This window comes from Myodes glareolus, chromosome 14 (genome assembly GCF_982192425.1).
Source record: "Myodes glareolus chromosome 14, mMyoGla1.1, whole genome shotgun sequence".
Classification (NCBI taxonomy): Eukaryota; Metazoa; Chordata; class Mammalia; order Rodentia; family Cricetidae; genus Myodes; species Myodes glareolus.
Window position 1 is genome coordinate 26474773 of NC_142039.1, and position 24701 is coordinate 26499473.

At 43.8% G+C, this 24701-nt stretch overlaps 1 protein-coding gene across 1 annotated transcript in view; it reads left to right on the plus strand.

The window, feature by feature from the left end:
- Pitrm1 (pitrilysin metallopeptidase 1) overlaps positions 1-24701 on the plus strand; it is a 30965-nt gene that overhangs the window by 751 nt on the left and 5513 nt on the right. Inside the window, exons 2-22 of the mRNA XM_048460903.3 lie at positions 774-873; positions 2540-2646; positions 3099-3250; positions 4208-4322; positions 4405-4501; positions 5414-5574; positions 6675-6801; positions 7051-7139; positions 8773-8901; positions 9483-9596; positions 10002-10098; positions 11265-11399; positions 12662-12800; positions 14203-14319; positions 16921-17053; positions 18527-18647; positions 18761-18837; positions 19070-19235; positions 20571-20671; positions 22903-23023; positions 24239-24310. Of these exons, the coding sequence (XP_048316860.3) occupies positions 774-873; positions 2540-2646; positions 3099-3250; positions 4208-4322; positions 4405-4501; positions 5414-5574; positions 6675-6801; positions 7051-7139; positions 8773-8901; positions 9483-9596; positions 10002-10098; positions 11265-11399; positions 12662-12800; positions 14203-14319; positions 16921-17053; positions 18527-18647; positions 18761-18837; positions 19070-19235; positions 20571-20671; positions 22903-23023; positions 24239-24310 (2470 nt within the window). The remainder of the gene's footprint in view (positions 1-773; positions 874-2539; positions 2647-3098; positions 3251-4207; positions 4323-4404; positions 4502-5413; positions 5575-6674; positions 6802-7050; positions 7140-8772; positions 8902-9482; positions 9597-10001; positions 10099-11264; positions 11400-12661; positions 12801-14202; positions 14320-16920; positions 17054-18526; positions 18648-18760; positions 18838-19069; positions 19236-20570; positions 20672-22902; positions 23024-24238; positions 24311-24701) is intronic.

Below are 24701 nucleotides of genomic sequence, written 5' to 3' on the forward strand. Positions count from 1 at the left end.
TGCTGCCAAAGTCCTGTTAGTCCAGATGAGAAAACGTGGGGGTGTGGGTTTCTGTGAGGGTGTGGGCGTTAAGAGTGTTTGAACTTGATAGCAGCAGTTTTATTTGTGAGTGCAGTTACCAGAATATAAAGAGAGTGGGCTATCCTACCTAGCCTTTTGTCTCTCAGCGTTGTCTTGCAGATCCTGTTCTGATGACCAACTGATTCTCCCAATGACTGAATTGGTGGAGTTTAGGGGTTTGGTTTGTTTGGTTTTTTTTTTTTTTTGGTTTTTAATTGTTGTTTTCTTTTTCTTCTGTACATATAACCTTTAAAAGGGATGTATCAGAAATTTTAATATTGAAAACTTCATAAAACATACAGTTTGATAGAAGAACTATTTTAAATGATGTTATCATTCCTTGTCAAAATTGCCCTGACAAGACTGTAACCCTTTATCTATTTGGGGGTAGTCATTTCTCCCAGGCTTAAAATTTATTTGCTTTTTTTTCTTTTGATTATCCATGTACATTCCTACACTAAATGTCCGCCTGCTCACATGATAGCTGTGTGCTGTCTTTTTTAAAGTCCTTGTGCTTTTGTTAAAACAGAAGGAGCATAGTTAGAAACTAGTCTTTTGGAAATGTCCAAGATCTTGGAAGATTCAGGGTACAAGTTCCCTTTACTTATTTATCTTTATCCTGAGGGGTTATTTATATATGTCACGGCGGTACTTAACCAAACAACTTTCCAGGTTGTTCACTAACTCTGAGACCCTTCCTTTAAACTCCGCAGAGCACACCACAAAGTTTGGAGGGGGAAGAGTGATCAAGCCTGTGAACGAGCTCTGCAGTATAAAGTGGGCGAAAAGATCCACGGCTTCACCGTAAAGCAGGTACCCACCCACCCATCTGCCTTGCCACATTCTTTATGAATCGAGGTTGGTGTACTTTTGCCGGCCGATGAGCGCTCTCAGAGTAGAGACTGCGGTTTCTGTCCTTGCCTCGCCAGGACCTGGCAAGCTTCCTGACTCATGGCAGGTGCTCCAGGTGGCTTCCACATGAAATGATGGCCAGACCTTAATTGTACCCTTTAAAGCCTCAATCATTTCAGATATTAGAAAATGACCCCCATTCCCACTACCAGAGGAGGGCCTTTGTAGTCAGACACACTGACATTTCTGCAGCCAAGCCTGATCCTTCCCTGTGATGAGAACAGATGCTGGTTGCTCTTCCCTTCGTCTCCTCCTTCACACTCTGCCGTCAAGTATTCTTGCCTCTAGACTTGCATAGAACCCTTTGTAGCTGTTTTGTCTTGGAATTACAGAGCAGAGATGGTACACCAGTATTTACTTGATTTACATTAAAAATAGGTTTCGCTGGTTCTTTTTCTTGTCTTTATTTTTTACTTTTAGGTTAAAACCTTCATATTACTTTTTTATTTATTGTAATTATTGAAAAATTGGGGCTGGTCATGTCACTCAGTTGGTAGAATGCTTGTCAAGCATCCAGTAAGCCATGGGTTTGATCACTAGCACCAAATGAAACCCTGTTTGGTGACATATGCTTATAAGTGAATGGCAGAGGCAGGAGAGTTCAGGGTCATTTTTGGATATTTAGCAAGTTCACAGCAACCTGGAATAACCTATCTTGTATATATCCTGTCTTAAACACACACACATATGAAAGAAAATTCCACATATCAAGTTTTTGGTCCCAGGCTTTGTGCTGTGCTTGTATTTAGCAAGTACAAGAAGGCAGAGCCTTTAAACTAGAAAGCCGCATGCAGCGGCAGCACAAACCAGAATTTGGTAAGCAGGAGGAAATAAGCAAGGCCAGGGAAACTGGAGCACTGGTTCCGGGATAGGCCTTGGCGTGATGAGTCACACCGATGGGGTAAGCGCACTGTGAGCTCCCTGAAAGGCCACAGGAGGAATCTGGTGTTGTAGTGTAAGTTGCTGGTAATGAAGACCTGGTTCAGAATGCTGTGGTCTTTTCCTTACGTTTCAAACGAAAGAGAAGCACGGAAGAACTGGTAATTCTTGTTTGAAAATAGTTCCCCTGAGCTGTGGTTGGGCAGGCATCACAGAATCTCCTGGTTTTAAGTACACTGATCATCTATTTGGGTAAATTCGGAAACCTGAAATCAGCTGGAATTACACAAGTGTCAAGAGCCGACTTTATTCATGTCAGCTGTGTATCTGGGCCCCGAAGTTTTCATTAAGAGACTTGGTTCTGAGTATATATAGTACTGCTGGGAACTTCCTGTAGGGAAGTGGACAGGTTACCCTCTGAGAAAAGAGGATAATGGTATAGCTATCATAGTATGGATGGTTTGTGGCTGCATGAAAGAGGACCAGCTGATATGAATGTGTGACAGGGTGCTGTATGTGTGCGTGTGCGCTTGTGAGTGTGGATGCGCGCATGTGCGTCTCTCTCTCTCTCTCTCTCTCACACACACACACACACACACACACACACACACGAGAACAGAAGCTGGCTCTCCTCGCATGTTGAAGCAGCCGTGCTGCATCAGTGTCCTCACTGCCCTTCTCTTCTCAGGTCACTCCTGTCCCTGAACTATTCCTGACGGCGGTAAAGCTCAACCATGACAACACGGGCGCCAGATACCTGCACCTGGCGAGGGAGGACAAGAACAACTTATTCAGGTGTGTGCTCCTTGGAAGAGCGTGCTCTTGAATGTCTCTGTCTAACACATCTGCCATCTGTCCTGAAATGCTACGGAACAGTGTCCCTTTCTGGGCATAGTGGCTTATCAGTAAACCTAGTACTAGGGAGGCAGAAGCAGGAGGATTCCTGTAAGTTCCAGGTGGGGCTAAGCTACATAGTGAGTTCCAAGCCAGGTTGGGCTGTACAGTGAGAATCTATTTCTACCTCCTCTCAAAAAGGAAGAGTGTATGAATTCATCTAAAGATTCTATCATCTAGATACAGTGCAATTCTACAACATGACTCAGTGATTCATACATTATGGTCTTTAGCAAAAGACTAAAATATGAGCATGATTTTTTTAATAATGCAAGGTGGCCACAGATTCCGGAATTCTGTTAGAGAATCTTAGGCTAAGCCTTCACCTGTTTGTCGTCTTTCCTTTCCCTCAGTGTCCAGTTCCGGACGACCCCAATGGACAGCACGGGAGTCCCCCATGTTCTTGAGCATACAGTCCTCTGTGGTTCTCAGAAGTATCCATGCAGAGATCCTTTCTTCAAAATGCTCAACAGGTCACTGTCCACATTTATGAATGCCTTCACAGGTAAGACTGATGTCCTGAATCAAAACCACGTTTGGGCTGTCAGATTTTAGTAGGCGAATTAAATTATTTTCCAAGAGAAAAAGAGGCCTTAATATAGTAGAGTAATTTTTATTACTCCCTGGTCTAGGTGGAAGATGCTAGAAGCTCAGTTGTTTTAGGAAAGCTACATCTTGGTTTAATTATAAAAATGGGAGTACTAGCTACTGGGGAGGTGGCTCGGTTGATAAAGTGCTTGCCATAAAGCATGAGGACAAGGACCCAAGTTCAAAACTCCAGCACCCATGTGAAAGCCAGGTGCAGTGATGTGTACCCACAATCCTACTGCAGGAGAGGTGGAGGCAGGAGGAGCTTTTGTCTTTTCTAGCCAATCAATCTAGCTGAATTGGTGAGCTCCGGGTTCAGTGTTAAGAACCTTTGTCATAATGTAAGGTGCAGAGTGATTGACAAAAGTACCTGCCTTAACCTCTGGCCTCCTTAGTCACACAAGCACATGTGTACATACACCTAGACACACAAGCACATATATACACATGTATGTACACACACAATTAACAAGTAAGTAAATGAAAATTGGAGTTTTAGAACAGTGCGATGGGAGGGATTTTTTTTTTTTTGATAAAGTTCAAAACAAATTTGGAGGTAGCCCTATAGCATCTGCAAGATTGTGTAGTTAAATCAGTCAATCAGTCTTATCAGTTAAACCAGTGGAGCATCCCAGGTCAAGCAGTAAATCAAAGCAAAGCAAAAGGAAGATCACTGAAGAATTTGCTAGTGTCTGTTCAGAGAAGACATTGGGGTTCAGGAAAGGTTAAGGCTCCAAGTGATGAGCTGGGTGGGAATGTCAAGTGTGGAGTTTTCCCTTCTGTTTCCACGGGAGTTAAGAAGTGACGCTTCACAGTCGTGCATTTCCAGAGGCATTTCATATGTTTTAAAATCTGTCTCTTCTTTTTTCCCCAGCTAGCGATTATACGATGTATCCATTCTCCACACAAAATCCCAAAGATTTTCAGAACCTCCTCTCAGTGTATCTGGATGCAACTTTCTTCCCATGCTTGAGGGAACTGGACTTCTGGTATGCAAGGATTATTGTTTGATTTAGACATTAATATTCTGCTCACCACCGTTTTTTATTTATCCACTTACTGTTTATTTAGGCAGGAAGGATGGCGTCTAGAACATGAGAATCCAAGTGACCCTCAGTCTCCCTTGATCTTTAAAGGAGTCGTCTTTAATGAGATGAAAGGGGTGTTTGTAAGTGTTCTTCCTCATTTCTGCTGTATTATAATTATCTCTATAATATTTGTATGATCTCTATAATAATTGTATGTAGCTTGTTCGTGTGTGAGTTCAAGCTCTAACATGCCACGGTGCATGTGGAGGGCCAAGGGCAGCATAAGGTGTTGGTGCTCACCTTCCGCCTTGTTTAAGGTGGGCTCTCTTGTTTTTCACACCAGACAGTCTGGCCCATGGACATCTGCATAGTTTCCTTTTCTCACATCTCATCTTGCAATGGGAGTTCTACATTTACAGTGGGTCACTAACACATTCAGCTTTATGTGTGTTCTGGGATTTGAACTCAAGTCATAAATCTTTTGCACCAAGTTGTTTAAACACTCAACACCCCTCCCCGCCACCACCATCCCACCTTTCTAAAATTTTGAAATGTGTATGCACATGAAATATGGGAGACGTATGGTTATTTATTATTCTTCTAACACCTTCAGTTGTGTGGCGTCAGTACTGAGAGCAGAACCCTTTGGTGGTGGGAGGGCCAGGTGTCATTACCAGCGACCTAGAATGTGAAGGCCTGCCCTGGCCAGCTTACTCTTTCGGAAGCATATGGGATGTTTATATATACCAGGACCATCTCTGATTCTTGCGGCCTCTGTTTTTATACTCCAGTTGGTATCATTTTATTCATGATATCCATGGTAGTACCATCCTTGGGTCTGTATAGTTTGCGGACCAGCGAATTCTTGTACATCCATCAGTTGCTCACCATTCCCTTCTCTCTGACTTCAAACTGCGCTTCTAAGAGAGCCAGCCCTAGGGTCCACAGTTTATGAAGAACTTGAATGCTAACTTAAACTGCACCCATGCGGCTCGTAGGTGGCGTTTGATTTACATTACATTTTCATTAACTTACTTCTTTTCAATTTCAAGACAGACAATGAGAGGATATTCTCCCAGCACCTCCAGAACAAGCTTCTTCCTGACCATACGTACTCTGTGGTCTCGGGCGGGGACCCGCTGTGCATCCCGGAGCTCACGTGGGAGCAGCTGAAAGAGTTCCATGCGACTCACTATCACCCAAGCAATGCCAGGTAGTGTGGGGTGTAGAGATTGGATGGTGGACCAATAGTTGCCTTGCTTGCTTTCCTACAGTTCTTACATTAAGTAATGCAGCTTCTCATTGAAGGACGAAGTGTTTGCTGAACAGATTCATAACTCTGGGTAAGACCGTGTCACTTTAGTTCTCCTATGGGCCCTACTGGGGCATCACTGTCAACATCTACAGCCGTAACTGTCAGTCGGCAGCATTTAGTGCCTACAAACCACCTTTAGAGTCACCTCTGCCGGAGTCCCAACTCCTGGCCCAGGACCGGGTTACATATAGACTGTGAGTCATAGTGTCCACTCCGGGACTGATGTTCGCCTTACTCAGGAAGACTTCTGTCTGTTGTCTTTGGCAGACGGAAGTGCTCTGTCTGGTGAATAAATGATAGGAATTGAACTTTATTTTTTGTTGTGCTTTTGCTCATTTGATTAGTTATGTATACATTTGTGCATATTGATTGTTTGGTTTGGTTTGGCTTTTGAGACCAGGTCTCACTGTGTAGCTCTGGCAGGCCTGAGATTCGCTATGTAGAACAGGTGGCCTCAGACTCACAGAGATCCACCTGCTTCTGCCTACTAAGTGCTGGGATTAAAGGCTTGTGCCACCGTACCAGGCTAATAATTGAACTTTAAATGGCAGCTTTTATTAGAAAAGAAAGATTGCCACTATCGTTTGTAGCCTTTTCTCATGATGATTACATAACATTATATTAAAAACATGCAGTTTGGTAATTGTAGCCTAATGCTGAATTTTATGAGTTTCTTATTTTGAACTGCCAGTCTTAAATACATTCTAATACACTTTGCGTGCCATAGCAGCTTATTTGGTTTTTGCAATGCCTTTATAGCAGGTGCAACATAAAATTAAATAATTTTTGTTGCATTTCACCAAGTCCTCCTGTGTGCTGTGTGGTTAGACTATCTCAAAGTGAAAATTAATCCCTCTATGTGGTTACCATTCATGGGAAGGTTGCCTGTTATTATTACAAGGTATATACCTTGCATCCTCCGTCTCATGCAAAATTCTTCCACGTTGATTCCTGTTCATTTCAAGCAAATAAGATGCTGTGCTCCTTGGAATTTCCAGGTTCTTCACGTACGGCAACTTTCCACTGGAACAGCACCTGAAGCAAATTCATGATGAGGCCCTGAGTAAATTTCAGAAAATGGAGCCAAGTACAGCCGTGCCGGCCCAGCAGCACTGGGACAAGCCTGTGAGTGCCCCGGCCGCTCTTTGTCAGTGTTCTTATCTTTCCTGTTAAATGTACTGAAACGAAGACGTGGATGGCGTCGTACTAAGATTTTGAGAGTTGCCTTGGGGTCTGCAGTGTTTCTACGCTTTCCAAGGCTGAGATTATGGTTATTTGTTAGAAGCTAACTTACTGCCAAGGGTTTGGCCTGTCCAGATGACCAATGGCTGGTCCGTGCTCAGTGCCTGCCTAAAGTATCACGTCATTTTGCAGAGAGAATTCCATATAACGTGCGGCCCAGACTCGTTAGCTACGGACGCCTCTAAGCAAACAACTGTCAGCGTTAGCTTCCTCTTACCAGAGTAAGTACGTGTTGTAAAATGTATACTGGCAGACAGTAAGAAAATAGGCGGATTAGAAGGTTTGATATGATAGTTCACTAATTGGGAGTGATTTAATGGACAGGTGGGAGGATCCAGGAATCCAGCATGTTTTAGCAATAGAGAACAAATGCCAAGTTTTTAATAATATCAGAAATGGGGTTGGGACAATTAATTCTGCCAGACAATCAAGGAAAAATTATGTTTCTATTATATATAATGTTCCTATATATAATGTTATATTATACATGTTCACACAGGGTTTCTGTAGTTCAGTCTGTCTTGGAACTGGCTAAGTAGCTAAGGATGACCTTGAAGTACAGCTCTTCTTGCTTCCTAAATATCTGCCACCACTGCTGGTTTTGAATGCAGTACAGGGAAATGCACCCAGGGTTTCGTGCATGCTAGGCAAGCACTCTACCAGCCGACCCACCTTCCCCTCCCTGCTAGTCTATATTAATGTGAATTGATTCATTAAAATTAAATGCTTCCACAAAAGAGGCTGTTTTCAATTGTTAGCTTTTGGGGGTTCACTGGTCCGCTCCAGGTTTAAGTGCCCGGTGAATGTTATCCTCAGGAGAATGTGCCACAAACAAGACTTTGTAGCTAGAGATTTGCTGAAGAGCAGCATCAGATTCATGCCCTTCAGAGCTCTCGGAAAGGAAGAACGGAGCTCTTCTACGCCACCCCACCCGAGCTCTGGCCGCTGCTTGTGGCTCCCGTCTCTTAACGGTGCTGACATGGTCCTGTTGCCAAACCTGCAGTATGTCAAAAGACACGGCAGGCCATCTTGTGGTAACATTTGTTGTGACACCAAATCAATTTTATGGTTCTGAGCTCCCCCACCTCATATAATTATTAAAGTAAAGTAAAAATTCAAGAATCTTCAGTAGAAATTAGGCTTGATTGGAGATGCAGGTGCTAATTTAAGAGTGGTTTCGAGTGACTTTGAAAGCTCTTAGGGCTATAGAGATGACTCCATCACAAAAATGCTTGCTATTCAGGCATGGGGACCTAAGTTCAGTTCCAGAACGTTAAAATTGGGTATAGTTACACAAACTTGTAATCTAAGTGCGGGAGGTGAAAATAGACAGATCCTCAGGTCGCTGTCCAGCCAGCCTAGCAGAATCAGAAATTTCTAGTAAAAATAAGAGAGCCTGTCTGCGAAAGCAAGCTGAATTACACCCAATGATTGACATGTGAGGTTGTGTCGTGTGTACGTGAACAGCTACAAACACGCATAAGTATGTTTACACACACATCTTAAAAAAGAAAATGTGGGTCAGGTGGTGGTGGTTCATGCCTTTAATTCCAGCACTCAGTGAGCAGAGGCTATAGTATCTCTATGAGTTCAAAGCCGTCCTGGTTTAACTCGTTTAGAGCGAGTTCCAGAATAGATTCCAAAGATACACAGAGAAACCGTGTCTTAAACAAAAAGAAAGAAAGAAAGAAAGAAAGGAAGGAAGGAAGGAAGGAAGGAAGGAAGGAAGGAAGGAAGGAAGGAAGGAAGGAAGAAAGGAAGGAAGGAAGAAAGGAAAGAGTATGTGTGTATCCACCAGCAATTTCCTCTTGTGTTCCCTTCTTACCCACCCTCACTTATTCTTCCCCCATGAAGCATCACTGACACCTTTGAAGCCTTCACGTTGAACCTTCTGTCTTCCCTCCTGATTTCTGGGCCCAATTCCCCCTTTTACAAAGCTTTGATTGAATCTGGACTCGGCACAGACTTTTCTCCTGACGTTGGGTAAGTTGCATTTCTTCGGTTGGATTTGATTGACTTGATTGGGTCATTGGTTTGGCTTATTGTTATGGATAGGATTTGATGTTGTTGAGGGGCAGGTGATTTGTTGGCTTGGTGGAAACTGACATGATTGATACAGTTAATTTGATTGGTTGACCTGATAGTTTGATTGATTGACTGATTTGCCCAGGTTGGCCTTGCATTTTCAGTCCTCCTGTCTCAGTCTCTGGAGTAGCTGGCATTACAGGCTTCTCTGTGTTCCAAGGCCTGGATTTATTGGCATTTTACCTCAATACTTCTTACTTTGTGTCTTAAAATTCATTATTATTAAGTGTTCCTTAAAATTCTAAGTTATTGTAAAACTCAACAGTTTACTGATTCTAGGATTATTTTATTATACCGCAGATAGGCTATGATTGTGCATTTGACTATCTACTAGAAGTGTCTGAGAGCATTGCTTTGGTTCATTGCTTTAATGCATTCTTCAGTGGGATCCTGAGTCAGATGTCTTTAGGTGATATGTCAGGAAGGTACATCACAAACGAAAGTACTTGCCTAATGCATTGTTTGCTTTTGTGTTCTAGATACAATGGCTACACAAGGGAGGCTTACTTCAATGTTGGCCTCCAAGGGATTACCGAGAAAGACGTCAAGACCGTCAGAGAGATCATAGACAGGACAATCGAAGAAGTTATTGAGTACGTGCGAGGGTCCTGGTGACCTGCTTCTGTCCTTTCTTCATGCATGTCCTGCGGGAAGGAGACTGAGCCATCCCCACTGCTAGCACTGACAATCTCCTCTCAATATAACATGTGACATGTGTTGCTTCCATTTAGTTATTTGTATATTTGATTTTTATTCTGGATCTTTTTAGCGTACAAAGTAATGGATGGTCTGACATTTTCATGGGTGTGTATGTGTGCATATGATTTGTTCTTGCTGTCCCCCATCTTTATGTCCCTCCCACCCCTTGCTCCTTCCTTCCCTATATAGTCTATCCTTATATATCACCTGTTTGATTGTTTCAGTATTACCGCTGCCACTGTGTGCTTCCGAGACCTCTTTTTTCACAGCATCTCACTTGTTAATTTGGGTGTTTTTAGGAAAGGATTTGAAGATGATCGGATTGAAGCTTTACTTCATAAAATCGAAATCCAAATGAAGCATCAGTCTACCAGCTTTGGCCTGGCCCTGACATCAGTATGTGATCTTGTTGCTACCTCTGTTTTCCCTTTTCGTTTTGATTTTTCTTCATGAGTTTTTTTTAATTGATATATTTTATTTTTATTTTTATTTGAAACAAGGTCGTGCCATGTAGCCCAAGCTCAGTTCTGTTTCAGCATCCTGGATGGCAGGGTTACAGGTGTGCACCATGATGTTCCCCAGAACTGTAGTTCTTAACAGTACTGAATATATTGATGAACATTGATAATTAATTTTTTATTTGAGCTTTGAAACTTCTGCTATCCTGAATCAAATGGAAATATGTTTATGATTTAGTTTCAAATCATTTACAAATATACTTATAATTTAGCTTTTCTTTCTTTTTAAGTATGTTTTTAAATATACATGTAGGGGTGAATGCCTATGAAAATTTATGTGCGCTGTGTGCATGCAGGAGCCACTGGAGGCCAGGGATGGCACTGGATCCCCTGGGAACTGAACGTGTGTCTTCTGCAAGAGCAGTAGTTGTCTTTACCACTGAGCTGCCTTGCCAGTTCTTTTCATTGTTCTTTAATTACCTTGCTTAATTGGCTGTTAGTTTTGTTCTCTTTTGTTTGCCTGTGCATATGTATGTAAGTGTGCAAGTATATGTGTGTCAAGGTGTGTGTCTGTGAATCTAGATGCCTGTGTTATGTCGAAACCAGGGGGGCAATATCAGAGGTTGTTCCTCAGCTACTGTCCACCATTTCTTTCTTAAGACAGGATCTCTCTCTGACTTCTCACCAGAAGGTGAGGTGGCTTGGCAATGAGCCATAGGGACCCACCTATCTCCGCCTTCCCAACATGTAGCACCATGCTTGGCTTCTGTCTTTTTCATATGGGTCCTGGAGCTCAAGTACAAATGGGTGCACTTGCACAGCAAGTACTTCATCATCTAAGCTATCTCCCCAGCCCCTTGATTGGCTGTTTAGGAATATTCGGCTCTTACATGAAATAGATTTGGGATACTAGGGATTGAACCCAGGGCCTTGAACATACCAGACAAGGACTGCACAATCTGAACTATGTCCCCACTCCTCACCATGGTGTGTCTAAGTAGACACTGGTATTATAATAGACTGTCAACCTTTGGTGCTTACTGGGGTCGCCTAGTTTTTCTGAGGTGCTAACACTGCCTGGATATTTAAATTTCTTTGTTGTAGTATATAGCCTCTTGCTGGAATCATGACGGGGACCCCGTGGAGCTCCTGCAGATGGGAAATCAGTTGACTAAATTTAGGCAGTGCCTTAAGGAAAATCCAAAATTTTTACAAGAAAAAGTAGGGCAGTATTTTAAGGTAAGAAAACTGGAGACACTTTTGTTTATAACTTGGTAGTTAGAGTTCAAGATATTGAAAAATATGAAGTTATTGAAAATGTGAAATTAAGATCACGATTTTTGTAAGTTTCTGTTAATGAATTATATGTGTATGTGAATGTATGCATATGTAATAAGAAATACATGTGCTTACATGCCTTAAATTCTGTTTTCTAGATTATAGTGCATGTTCAGGACTTAGTTCGTTACAGTAATAGGCAAGTATAGAGTGAATTATCAATGCCTGATTTCTTCTTTCTAACAAATTGTACTAGGCTGTGTATTTTCTGTTGTACTCTACTTAATTACTGAGAGTCACACTGTTACCTGTTTTGAAGGATAGCTTTCTCATAAGAATTGCCATTGTTTGGGACAAGGAATATGATCATTTGACCTATGATTTCTGTGTCCTGTATATACCCCTCATAAACACTTCAGGTCTTGGCATACACATCCAGGCTAGGTTCTCAGCCTTTCTGTCTCTTCCTCCTGAGTGTTGGGATAACAGGCAAGTCCACCGCATCCAACTCTTGGTAGTTCTTACTGTATGCTAATCCACAGGCCTCCCTTTGCTGACCATCATATACCCATGCTTCACTGAGGTAAATAACAGAGCATGCTAAGAGCGTCTGCTATTTTTCCTGTATATTTGGTCAACATCTGTTTTGTTCACTTACTTTATAAACTGATGAATTGTTCAGTATTGTGGACATGGTAGCACGTGCCTGTCATCCCAGCACTGGGAAACAGAGGCAAGAGGATCAGGAGTCCAGGGTCATCCCTGGCTGCTTAGAAAGTTTGAGGGCAGCCCGGGCTACCTGAGACCCTGTCTCAAAGCAAACAAAAGATTATATAGTTCTAACCCTTCAGAAATTCATAGTATTAGATAAAAATTAAATTTGAGTTCTCTTATCTCTAAAATAATTTATATTAGAAACTCCAGGTTTTCTTTACAACCAAGATGTACACTTTGGGAAAGACAGTGGTTACAGTTGGCCCAGTGGTAGTAATAGCACCTATGGCTCCTATGCTGACCATATAGTAGATATGGTTGCAAGTGTTTTAGATGGCCTCTGTGCTCATAGCTGCCTGGCAGCCCTAGTGAAATTCTCGTTATCTGAGAGGTGGATAAACAGAACTGTAGACCCAGGTGCATGCTGCTCTTGGATGTTCTAATTCATTTGGATTTAATTTCACTCAATTGTGTTTTAATCTGGGTTGTTGTTGCCATGGTTCCGGCAGAACAATCAGCACAAGATGACTTTATCCATGAAACCGGATGACAAATATTATGAGAAACAAACGCAAATGGAGACGGAGAAGCTTGCGCAAAAGGTGAATTCTCTCTCCCAGGCGGACAAGCAGCAGATCTATCAGAAAGGTCAGCGGGGTTGGGGTGATGCGGCTTACTTGATTTGATGTGATGCATCTGCTTCTCATGATTGGCCTGATATTTCTAGAGCATGAACTTGGGGCGCTGTGTGAACTGGCAATGCATTCCCGCTAAGCTCTGTCTCTAACCTCTTCACTGTTTATTTTGAGATAAAAACTCAACACTGCCTCTGGGTAACTGGGATTATAGGCTTGTGCCTGCAGGCCTGGGAATGTAGTTCATTACATCAGTAGTTCTCAAATGAAAGCCACTGTGCCTGTCTTCCCCTACACCCATTCCCCCAAAAAAGGAACCCAATACTTGATTGACAACAGGACAGTTTTGCTTGTTTTAAATGCCATACATCTGTCTTAATGCTTGCACGTTCTCCACCCTCCATACAATCTAGTGAACCTTTCCTTTCCTCCTAATAGTAGTTAGAGGCAAGGTATTTTTTTGACACCTATAGACTTACAGATATGTCGTGATGGGTTCTAACCATGACATTTGGCCATATCAGAAAATTCGCATGATGGTTCATTCGTTTCAGTTCCCAGTTTCAGGCCATCCATTATAGGGAAGTTCAGGTGGCAGGAACGTGAGCAGCTATCACAGCGTATCCCAGATCAGAGTGCAGAGACTACGCGCGTGCCCGCTTGCCTGCTTGCTTGTGCGCAGCTAGCTTTCTTCATTATAATTCAGAGCCCAGCTCATGAAGTGGCATTCAGGGCAGGTCTTCCTATCGCCATTAGGTCTTTGAAGTCAATCCCTCTCAGATATAGCCCAGTACAACCTGAATCGATGGTTCTTCATTGCGACTCTCTTTCCGATGATTCCAAGTTGTGTCAAGTTGAAACTTAACAGTAGAGCTAATGATGCTCATGTCCAGAGGAGTCTCCGCAGAGCTCTCCTGTAGGCAGGGCTGGTGCCTTTCATGGTTGTTTCCTGCTGTGGGTTTTAAGGCGTGAGCTTCAGTATTCGGCACCTCTAGGTTAAAGTCCAGTCAGAAGATGCCCGGCCATGGGAAAAGGTTTATTAAGTTTACATCAGTATTTTTGGTGTCTGACTGCCATGAGAGACTGCAGTCCTTACCATGGGAGACCTTTTGATTAGAGGAAAGGAAAAAGAAAAATAGCTGAGTGTTTCATATGTCGCCCTGAGTACACACCAGCAAGGGCAGTTGGGGTGCTGGGGTAGTTGCAGACTGTTGCAGTGACGTCAGGTGGCCTAGACACGGTGTGGCAGGCAGGCTATGTGCTTTGATGATCAGGTCCTCTCTCCCTTTGGCCTTGTTGGCTCGCTTTGGATCTTATAGAATGAAGAATGATAGACCAAGAGCATAAAACCCTAAAACTTTTTCAGTCAGCGTTGTTTGGTTTTCATTTTCACTTTTTTTTTTTTTCCTCTTTAGGTTTAGAATTACGGACCCAGCAAAGTAAACCTCAAGACGCCTCCTGTCTCCCAGCACTGAAAGTCTCTGACATTGAGCCCGTCATGCCTTTCACCAACTTTGACATCGCCCTCGCAGGTCACCATCAAGTCCTTCTCATGGGTGCCTGGGTTCTTTGACTGTATTAAGAAGCAGTTTGCAAACAGGCTGGGTCACAGTTGAAATGTTTGCCAGAAAACATCTGAGTGGACAACGTGTTTATATAGCCCTGCTGTTTATACACCTTGTAAATTATTATGGTTTGGTTTGTGCATGTGTGTGTGTGTATACATGTATGTGTGTGCGTATTGCGTGTGCATGCCCATGTGCATGCTCACCCATGTGCATATGTATGCGCATGTCTGTATGCTTGTGTGTGCATGCTTGCTTGTATATGTGGTGTGCGTGTGTGTATACTTGTGTCTGCGTGCTTGATTGTGTATGTGCATGCATATGCATATATGTGCGTGTATGTACGTGTATGTGTGGGGGCCAAAGTTTAAGCTTCTGTCTGCTCAGGTACAATCTACCTGTTTTTCAAGACACTGTCACCACAGTGTCGCTCACTGGGACTTGGAATTTTGCAGTTCAGCCAGGCTTGGGGTTCTCCCAGCTTGGGGTTCGCCAGTGTGCACCACCACTCCTGGCTCCTTTGGTTTTTTTTTGTTGTTGTTGTTGTTGTTTTGTTTTGTTTTGTTTTTTAAAAAAAAAGTGGATTGTGAGGATCAAACTCAGGCCCTTGTTTTCACCAACTGAACTTTTCTCCAGTCCTAGCAAATTATTTTGACTTGAATGATGATAGAGTTCTTCATTCAGTAAGAAGCTTTGTTTCTTCCTGTAAGTAGATTTGATGGTGTCAAGGAAATTCACTGCTGCTGGAATTGGGAGGATATGTTAGCCCCATAGTTGAATTCGGACAGGCTTTTGAAGACTGTAGGAACCCTCTGCCCTTCACTCACTCTAGTTCTTTAGCTTGCCTGTCACCATGGGAGAGGATGTGTGGGGAAAAATTAGCACCTGGCAAGGTTAGGCACTGCGGAGTTACAGAGAAAGGACAGAGTCTGGGGGTGCTCTTGGCCTCCTGTCTCACTGCTAGAGATCTCAGAGTTGCTGTTTTCCTTTGATTGTGTTTGATAGCATGAGAGACAATTGTCTCTCGAATAGCATTTCCCCGGAAGGTGTTGCCATGTGACCTTGTGAGTAGCCATAAGTAGTTTCTTATTGATTGAGAGGTTGGGCTTTACTGTGCACTGTGGATGATGAGATGGGTTTCATCTGGTTTGATTTTTGAACTGGGAGCCTCCCATATGCTGGGCAAGCACTGCCTGCCAACCCCGGGGTAGAAGTGCTGTTCCCTGTGAGGCATCTCTAACCTGCCTTGCATATTTTAACAGTGATTGTCTCACTTTCCATATCTGATTTATTGGCTTAGGTTTGTGTATATAGCTGAGAGGGGCGGAGGGAGGGAATGAGTACTCCTGGAAATCGTTTTAATGTGTGGGTATGGGTGTGTGTGTGAGTGACTCTGGATGTACATGTATGTGGTTGAGTGAACATGTGGGGGGCATGTGCATGTGGAGCTTGACATTGGAAATAATTCTCCATTGACTTTGTAACTTATTTATTGAGGCAGGGTCTCTTAGTCAAACCCAGAGCTGACTGATATGACTAGTCTTGCTAGACAGCCCCTTCCGTGGAGTCCCATCTCTGACTTTCAGAGCTAAAATTGCAGGTGGGCTGCCATGCCTGGATGACATTTTACATGGATGTCTGGAGATGCACACTCTGATCCTGACGCCTGGGAGGCAGCCACTTTAACTACTGAGTAATCCCTTCAGTCCCTCTTGCATTTTTATTTAGAAGTGAATCTCAAGAAGTAGAGACAATAAATCAATCATCCACAAAAGTTTTCATTCCTCTTCAGTGTTAGGTACTGTGCTCGGAGACAGGGGGATATAAAACAGACTCCAGAAAACCTGCCCCAAGAGATGAGGAGATGCCCTGAGGTCACAGTGTCCTGTGACATCGTGAGGGCTTGTAGAGGACAGGGCAGTATGCACTGTTTCTGAAGGGTGGGAGGCCTCACTGGAAAGGGGGACCAGCAGCATTTACAGATGCAGCAATGGAGTCAGGTGCTATGGGAATGACCATCAACACGGACTTAAGCATGCTGATGAAACAAAGCTTTCTTTATAGGGCTCAGATGCAGGTGAAGCTGACACAGATGCTGCTGGAGTCGGCTGTGAAATCAGAAAGCATGATTCTTTTCCATCCCAGTGTTTCAGCAAGCAGGGGCTCCCTTCCTCTGCAGTCTTTCCGTCCCATACTGTAAGGAAGGTGCGGGAAGGAAGCGCGGATCAGCTGTAGGAAACAGTCTGTGTCTGTTCTCTTACAAGCTCTAAGCCTTCATCCTGGAATAGCAGCGGCATGGTTTCTTACAGAATGATGAGGGGCTGGAGATGTAGCTCAGTTGGTAGAGAGCTCACCCAGCATGCACAGAGTTCTGCGTTCCATCCCAACATTGCTTAAACCAGACATGAAAGCCGCCTTACCTCTAATCCCAGCAGGAGAAATCAAGAACACCGGTAAACATCTAGTTCGAGGACAGCTTTCTCTACATGAGACCCTGCTTCAATAACAACAACAAACCCGTTCAAATTTTAGTAATTAAACTAAAAGGATTGCTTTTATCTTTTCTAGCTGGAGACGTTCCCGTGCAGTACTGCCCCCAGCCCACCAATGGCATGGTGTATTTCCGAGCCTTTTCCAGCCTAAACACCCTTCCAGAGGAGTTGAGGCCCTATGTGCCTCTCTTCTGCAATGTGCTGACCAAGTGAGTTTTGGATCATAATAGATGCACATCCATGCTGCTCCGCATATTTTTATGATGTTTATCTGTGTGTGTGCACATGCACGCACATGTGTGTGAGTATTTGTGTTATTTTCATGCCCTGATGGTGTCACCTCCCAGGGAATTATCTTGTTTTTAAAACTCAGTGTTGTCACAGCACGTGCAATGCTATTTGCTTTCTTCTGGTATACTTTCTTACTGTAAATATATTGCAATAATATACGCATCCAGAAAAGCAGGTAACACTTAGGAAGGCATCTGTCCAGATGGATCACCGAAACTCTTGAAGCCAGGGCAGTGCACTTTGTCAGGAAATAGAGCAGTTCCGTGTAAGGAATAGTATAGCTTGAGAGCCGTCTGTGCAGGTGGCCCAGCCTCCTCCTCGTCTCTGCTTTTCTTCTGAGCTAACTCTGCAGTGCCTGTTTTCCCCCACAGGCCAGTGTGTGGATAGATTAGAAATGGCACCTGGAGTTTTTCTTGACAGCTACGGGAAGAGAATAACAGCTGCAGACTTCCTCTCCTGTTATGGGAAAGTAAGGCCGGAGAGATGACCCAGCAGCACTTGCTGATGTTGCAGACGCCCTGGTTCTATTCCCAGCACCCACATGGTGACTCGCGGCTATCTATAAATTCAGTTTCAGGGATTCTGACATCTTCCTCTGATCTCTGTGCACACCAAGACACATATAGTACACAGACATCCATGCAGGCAAATACGTAAACATATAAAACAATAGGATGTAAGAAAAAGTGTAGGAATCCTAGACCACCGGGCACAGTGGCTGGTCCTGCTCCTTAGTCCAATGCGCACTTCATGGACTTAAAGTTGCTTTGTGTGTTTTAAATGCTGCCTGACTCTGGAGCCAGTATGCTAGCTGAGGATTGGATTGCATGGAAAATGTGTCTTTGACTTTTAGGAAGTTCTGTCCCAGTTCTCAACCATGTTAATAGCTCCCAGTATTTGTCCTTTTAAAGCGGTTTTCAGTAACACCTCACAGTAGTGCTCTGGGCTCAGACTGGTAATGTTTTTTCTGAATACATCAGCACACGGGGAATTTCTGCAGATACTTCTCCGTTCCCTCCCACTCCATCACCAAATATTTGAGCAAATGGCGCATGTTTGAAAATATTTAAGGGGAGGAGAGCACTCACGAAAGCTGTCCAAGCTAAAGGCTGTAAAAGCATATTCATCCTGTTATCTTTAGCTGCGGGCACTAACCGCTGAAGGATCTAGTGTCCTGGATGCTGGGCATGAGTTTCCAAATGGAGAAGTGGATTGGTACCTCAGTGAGTGGGCACGTGAGCTGTGTAGAGCTTTATGCAAACACATATTCAGGAACCATGATTTGTACAGGAGATGTGGAAAGTTGTGGTTATGGACTAGCACATGTAACCTGTACGGTCTTTGAAAATAATGGGCAGCTCTGGTAACTCAGCTCCTTCTTGGCTCATCAGGCTGGGTTGTGGCATCCTGGACTACAGAGAGCAAGCCCAGCAGATTGAGCTGAAGACGGGAGGCATGACTGTTTCACCCCACGTGCTCCCCGATGACTCCCAGCTGGACACCTACGAGCAGGTAGCCTTTCCCTCCCCGTCATGGCTATAGTCAAAGGCGTGTCTCTGCAGTGCCCTTGTGTTTATTGGTACCATAATTAATGTCATCCTCTGCGTTTCTTCCTGCTGATGTAGGGTGTGCTGTTTTCATCTCTCTGCCTGGAACGGAACCTGCCAGACATGATGCATCTGTGGAGTGAAATATTTAACAAGTAACTTTACTTGTGCCATGAATTTATACGTGGGAGATGGGCATACCTGATTCTGAAATGCTTTCCCGAGGGATTTTCTTCCATTTGTCAGATTCTAGTCTGATTTTACCTGTAATTAATTCCCAAGCACGCTGCAAATTTTGAAAGGTTTTCTGGGTTACCCTGTAGTAACTTCGCTGCAGTATCAAAGTGAAACCAGGTCAGTCTCCAAGACTTCGCTGTGTTTTTGCAGCCCGTGCTTTGAAGAAGAAGAGCACTTCAAAGTGTTGGTGAAGATGACTGCTCAGGAGCTCTCCAATGGCATTCCCGACTCGGGGCATCTCTATGCATCCCTCAGAGCAAGCAAGACACTCACGCCTTCAGGGGACTTAAAGGAGACCTTCAGTGGAATGGATCAGGTGAGCACTGGCAAGGACAGGTGTGTGTTCTCGATGAGCAAGGCTTCCGGGAATTGGTAGTGTTCTGTAGTAATGAATGACTTTATCTCAGAAAGCTAGCTTTCTAAAAGCCGGGTTTGGTGGCTTCTGCTTGTCATACCAGTGCCAGAGGCAGGTGGATCCCTGAGGACTGCTGGTCAGCCAGCCTAGCCTACTTCAGGAGTCCCAGGCCAGTGAGAGACTGAGTCTCATAAAAATGGTGGGTGGACCCTAAGGAATGATAGCTGAAGTTGGCCTCTGACCTCCACATAAACATGTTTGCATGCATGGCCATGAAAATACATGGCCATGCACACACGCTGAAACCAGAAGGCTAGCTTTCTAACTTAATTCTGTGTTTGTGTTTTTTTTGTTTTGTTTTGTTTTTTTCTCCTGATTTTGGATACACAGACAGGCTTTCTCTGTGTATCCCTGACTGTCCTGGAACTCATTTCTGTAAGCCAGACTGGCCTCGAACTCAGAGATTTACCTGTCTCTGCCTCTGGAGTGCTGGGATTAAAGACATTTGCCACCACTGCCTGGCTTAATTCTGATTCCTGATTCCCAGACTCCATGGATGATAGTATCTGTTTGAGCTCCCTTCCTCTATGTGCCACATACTCCCTCGGCACCACCCAAGTGATGCTGCAGTAAACACACATGTGCACACAAAACCAGGACACATCCAGTGGTCCGGCAGGACCAGTGTTGGGGCTGTTTGCATTTCAGACCTGTCCAGAGAATAAAGAGACAGCTCAAAACTAAAACATGACTACGTTAGTGTAGTAATGTAGTGTAGACAAGGTGCCAAGAAGGTCGCTGTGCTCTGCAACATGCCTTTCTAGGACTCCCAGTTCGAGAGAATCACAAATAGTTTGGTGATAGGTGTTTTCCCGCTACTGTAATAAAGCATCATAGCCAAAGGCTATTTAAGGAAGAAGAGATCTGTTTTAGCTTGTGGTTCCACAGGGCTAGAGTCCATGATGGTGGAAAAGGCATGTCAACAGGAGGCAGAAGCAGAGGAGACATTCTCCTGCATACTCAGGAAGCAGAGAGAGAGAACAGGAAGTGGGTGACGCTATAAACCCTCAAAGCCCACTCCTGGGAACTTACCCCCTCCAGCAAGACTGAACTTCAAGGGGTTCTATAATCTCCCCAAACAGCACTACCATCAGGGTACCAAGTGTTGAAATGCCTGAGTCTACGGAGGGCTTTTCTCATCCCAACCACCACGACTATCACCTAAAATTTGTTTGAATTGTGCAGTGTATTGACTGTCAGTGTGGTCTGACTCAGTGTCTGCCTCCTTTGGATCAGGTAAGATTGATGAAAAGAATTGCAGAAATGACAGACATCAAGCCCATCCTGAGAAAGCTCCCCCGGATCAAGAAATACCTACTAAATTGTGATAACATGAGGTGGGTGCCCCAATTGTTCCCAAACAGATCTTAGGATTCATACCATTTCAGGGCATGCCATTTTTCAATATTTTTTACGTGATGATGTAATTACCTGAATTTATCTTCAAAACAGAAAGTATACCGGTGTAGGTGTAAAGTTACAGGATTGCTTCAGACATCAAAATAATGTTTTGTGAAAATCAAAGGATAGCATTTTTAATTTAATAAAAGTTGGGTGAAGTGGAGAAGAAAGCAACTAATTTTAAGTCTAGAACTACAAAGTAGACTTAGGGCACCAGCTTAAAAGTTTTTTTTTTCTTTTAAAAGTATATATTTCATAAACAAGGAACCAGTGAGACCTAGAGAAGGTTATCTTGCTCAAGACCAGTGTTTTAGTAGGTTTCTGTTGCTGCGATGAAACACCATGACCAAAAGCAACTTGGGGAGGAAAGGGTTTATTTTTCTTACATATCCAGAATCACATTCCACTGAAGGACGTCAAGACAGGAACTCAAGCATGGCAGGAACCTGGAGGCAGGAGATGATGTAGATGCCATGGAGGGATGCTGCTTACTGACTTGCTCCTCACGGCTTGCTCAGCCTGTTTTCTTGTAGAACCCAGGACCACCAGCCCAAGGATGGCACCACCTACCATGGACTAGGCCCTGCCTCTAAATCACAATTAAATAATGCCTTACAGCTGGGTCTCATGGAGGCATTTTTCTCAACTAAGGTTTTCTCAGTTTGGTTGACTCTAGCTTGTGTCAAGTTGACATAAAACTAGCCAGGGCAACCAGTGTCTTCTATCAGTTTGTGCACATTAAATTAGCTTTATGCACTCAGGCTTGAGCGTGAATAAAATTGAAGTATCCATAGATTATATGCAGTGTCTGTTGCTACCACTAATATTGATTTAGTAGTCGCTGATGATTAACAAGAAAACTCATTATTAAAGCTACTGTTTTGCATAGATTTCTGGTTCCTGTCTTTTTCTGCTCTCCCCCTCTCCTGGTACCCTTCTCTAATCAGTTCTTGAAAATCATTAACGGATGCCACAGGGCAGACTACCTGGCAGGAGTGGGCCTCATGTTATCAGTGCTCCTCCTGCCTTGATGTCTTGTGGGCCAGCTTGCATTTCCTTCCCTTCCACTACAGGCCAACAGAATTCATCGCTTACCCTTCCACCCCAGGCTTTATTCACCATGATGCCCCAGGCCAGACTGGCCCAGCATTCACTCTTCCATTCTAGGCTAACCCTCCCCAGGAGTCATACACCCTAGCACTCACCTGTTCCCTAGGCTGGCTCCTTCTGTGTTCACCCTCACACCCTAGACTAACTTAGCCAGCACTCTCTGTAAATATCCAAGACCAGCCTGGGGAGCTTAGAATGTCTGTTTCCTTCTCTACAAAACTGTCTTTGCCAGTTTCTTATATGCAATAAAATCAGTAATATGTACAAGCAGTGAGTACAGAGCCCATACATGGTATTTATTCAATAGTGACTGCTGTGAATTTAACACCGGAAGGAGGAAACCTGCATCAGCTCTGTGAGTTTCTCAAGTCTGGAGGAGTTTTGTAAAAGGGTGTTTTAAAATGTTTTTGGCATCTTAAATTTCTGACTTACTGGAGCTGGAGGGATGACTCAGCAGTTAAGGACATTTGCTGCTCTTGCGGAAGACTTGAGTTCAGTTCCCAGCACCCACACTGAGCAGCTGTAAGTCCAACTGTAGAGAATCTAATGTGTTCTGGCCTCCGTGGGCACCTGCACATGGACATCTGCACATATGTGCCTATACATAGTACATGTAGGCCATGCATACATAAGTTTTGTTTTTAATTCTCTACTTTGCAACAAGTTTGTGGTTTCAAATTGGCCAATGCTTTTGTGGATCGTCACATTCGTGAAGTTTTCTGCTTTTTGTTATAAACCTGAAGGCACCGGTAGAAGCTGATAGAGTTCATGCTCTTCTCTTTGCTCTTCAGAAACTGTGTTAACAGCCGTGAGGCGTGACACGTACGTCACATCGACCACACTGATCCTAAAGCCACTCTAGAGAATGAGACAGCTGCATGATTTCTACATCTGGATAGTGTTTCTTTTGAACATTTATTTAGTATTTTTATAGCAAAAACAAAGTTAATTCACATTTCTATGTCATTTATACAAAATGTGATGAGTTAGTAAAATAAAGGTTTTAGGTTTTTTTTTTTTTTGAGATCGTTTTTACACTTACAGTTCTTCTCCGCAGATGCTCAGTCAATGCCACCCCTCAGCAGATGCCTCAGGCAGAGAAAGAGGTGGAAAACTTCCTTAGAAATGTTGGCCGCAGCAAAAAGGAACGGAAACCTGTCCGCCCACATATTGTCGAGGTAACAGAACCATGTCACTGTTCTCAATAGCATGACATATGTAGGGATTAATATCCTTATGGTTATATTTGGAGAGACAAGTACATGGGAGGATTAAATGACTTAATCAGCCTAGCTAAGTGAATTCAGACTCTATCCCATGTACTTTTGTTCATGCTTGTAGGTAAGCTTTCTCCCGATAAGGAAGAGCAGATTTGGGCCTAGGATGTAATAACATAAAAAAAGAGCCCAAAACCTTGATCTGATGAAAGTGTCCCCTGCATTTTGTCAGGCTTGGAATCAGACACAAGTTGGTAAGAGCCATTCCCCTGTGGCTCATTATTTCACAGATTTTATCCTTGGGCACAATACTTGTCAGTGATAATCTTATCAGTGCGATTGATTTGCAAAGGTTTGTGTTGTTTTTAAGTTTGAGTCCCTAGAAGCCTCACCTGCACTGCAGAAGGCTGACACTTTGCAGGTCTTGTAGGAATTATTTTAGTGCCTTCTCTGCTGGTTCACGTGTTCCTTCTTCCATTTGTTGTTTGGTTTCCCTGTCTGTTTGACATCTTTACCACCCGGTAAAGAGAGACCACACGGAAGTGACTCGCTGCTCCTTTGGCCTCTGTCTGTAGCCTGTGATAGCCCACTGCTCCTTTGACCCTCTGTCTGTAGTCTGTGATAGCCCACTGCTCCTTTGACCTTCTGTCTGTAGCCTGTGATAGCCCACTGCTCCTTTGACCCTCTGTCTATAGCCTATGATAGCCCACTGCTCCTTTGACCCTCTGTCTGTAGCCTGTGATAACCCACTGCTCCTTTGGCCCTCTGTCTGTAGCCTGTGATAGGCTGTTTGTGCTTTGGACGATAGTTAGATACAGGGATACTTTGGTCATTGTTTTTGTTGTTGTTGCTGTTACATTTATTTCTGTGTTTGTATGTGGGGGGCATGGATGTGCCACAGTGTACGTGTGAAGGTCATAGACAACTTGTAGGAATTGGTGGTTTCTTTCCACCTTGCAAGTCTAGGCCCATTGAGTCATCTCACTGGCTCTGAAAGACAGTTTTATGACCAGAAAGTAGCTGATTTTCATCGTCTGTTTAAAATTTCACTTCTTTACATCATGAAGCCTGTCTTCCTTAACTAACCTGTGGAAGGAGCTCTGGGGACTTTTTAACGGCCATATCTTCCTGTTTCAAGGAAGTTTCTCTTGACTCTTGGACACTTTTTCTTTTCAGAAACCTACACACAGTGGCCCCCGTGGCAGTGCGCATGTTAGCGGCTCCCAGATCATCAGAAAGCTGATAACAGTGAGTGACCACGGGCTGTCGGGCTCCTTGCTGCGTGTTTGAGCACACTCTGGTTGTCAGCATTCTACTAGGACTCAGCTGCAGCCATAGACTCGGGGAGTCACTGTCTCTTGCCATGTCCACCCTGAGCCTTTTCCCTTGGGACAGCCCAGAATGGATATCATATTTCTTAGTAAGCCTCTACTTACCCTACCAAATAGTCTCATCACTTTACAGTCTACCCACATTTTAACGTAGTGTATGCTCCTTAAGCCCCAGCAGCTGCCTCCAGTTAGGCCGTGGCATCCATCCCTGTATAATCCCTTTGTACTCATTGGTTTCCATAATGATGTCGCTTGGTCTGGGTCTTTGTAGAGTACGGTGGTTTAATGTATTCCTGGAAAGTCAGCCA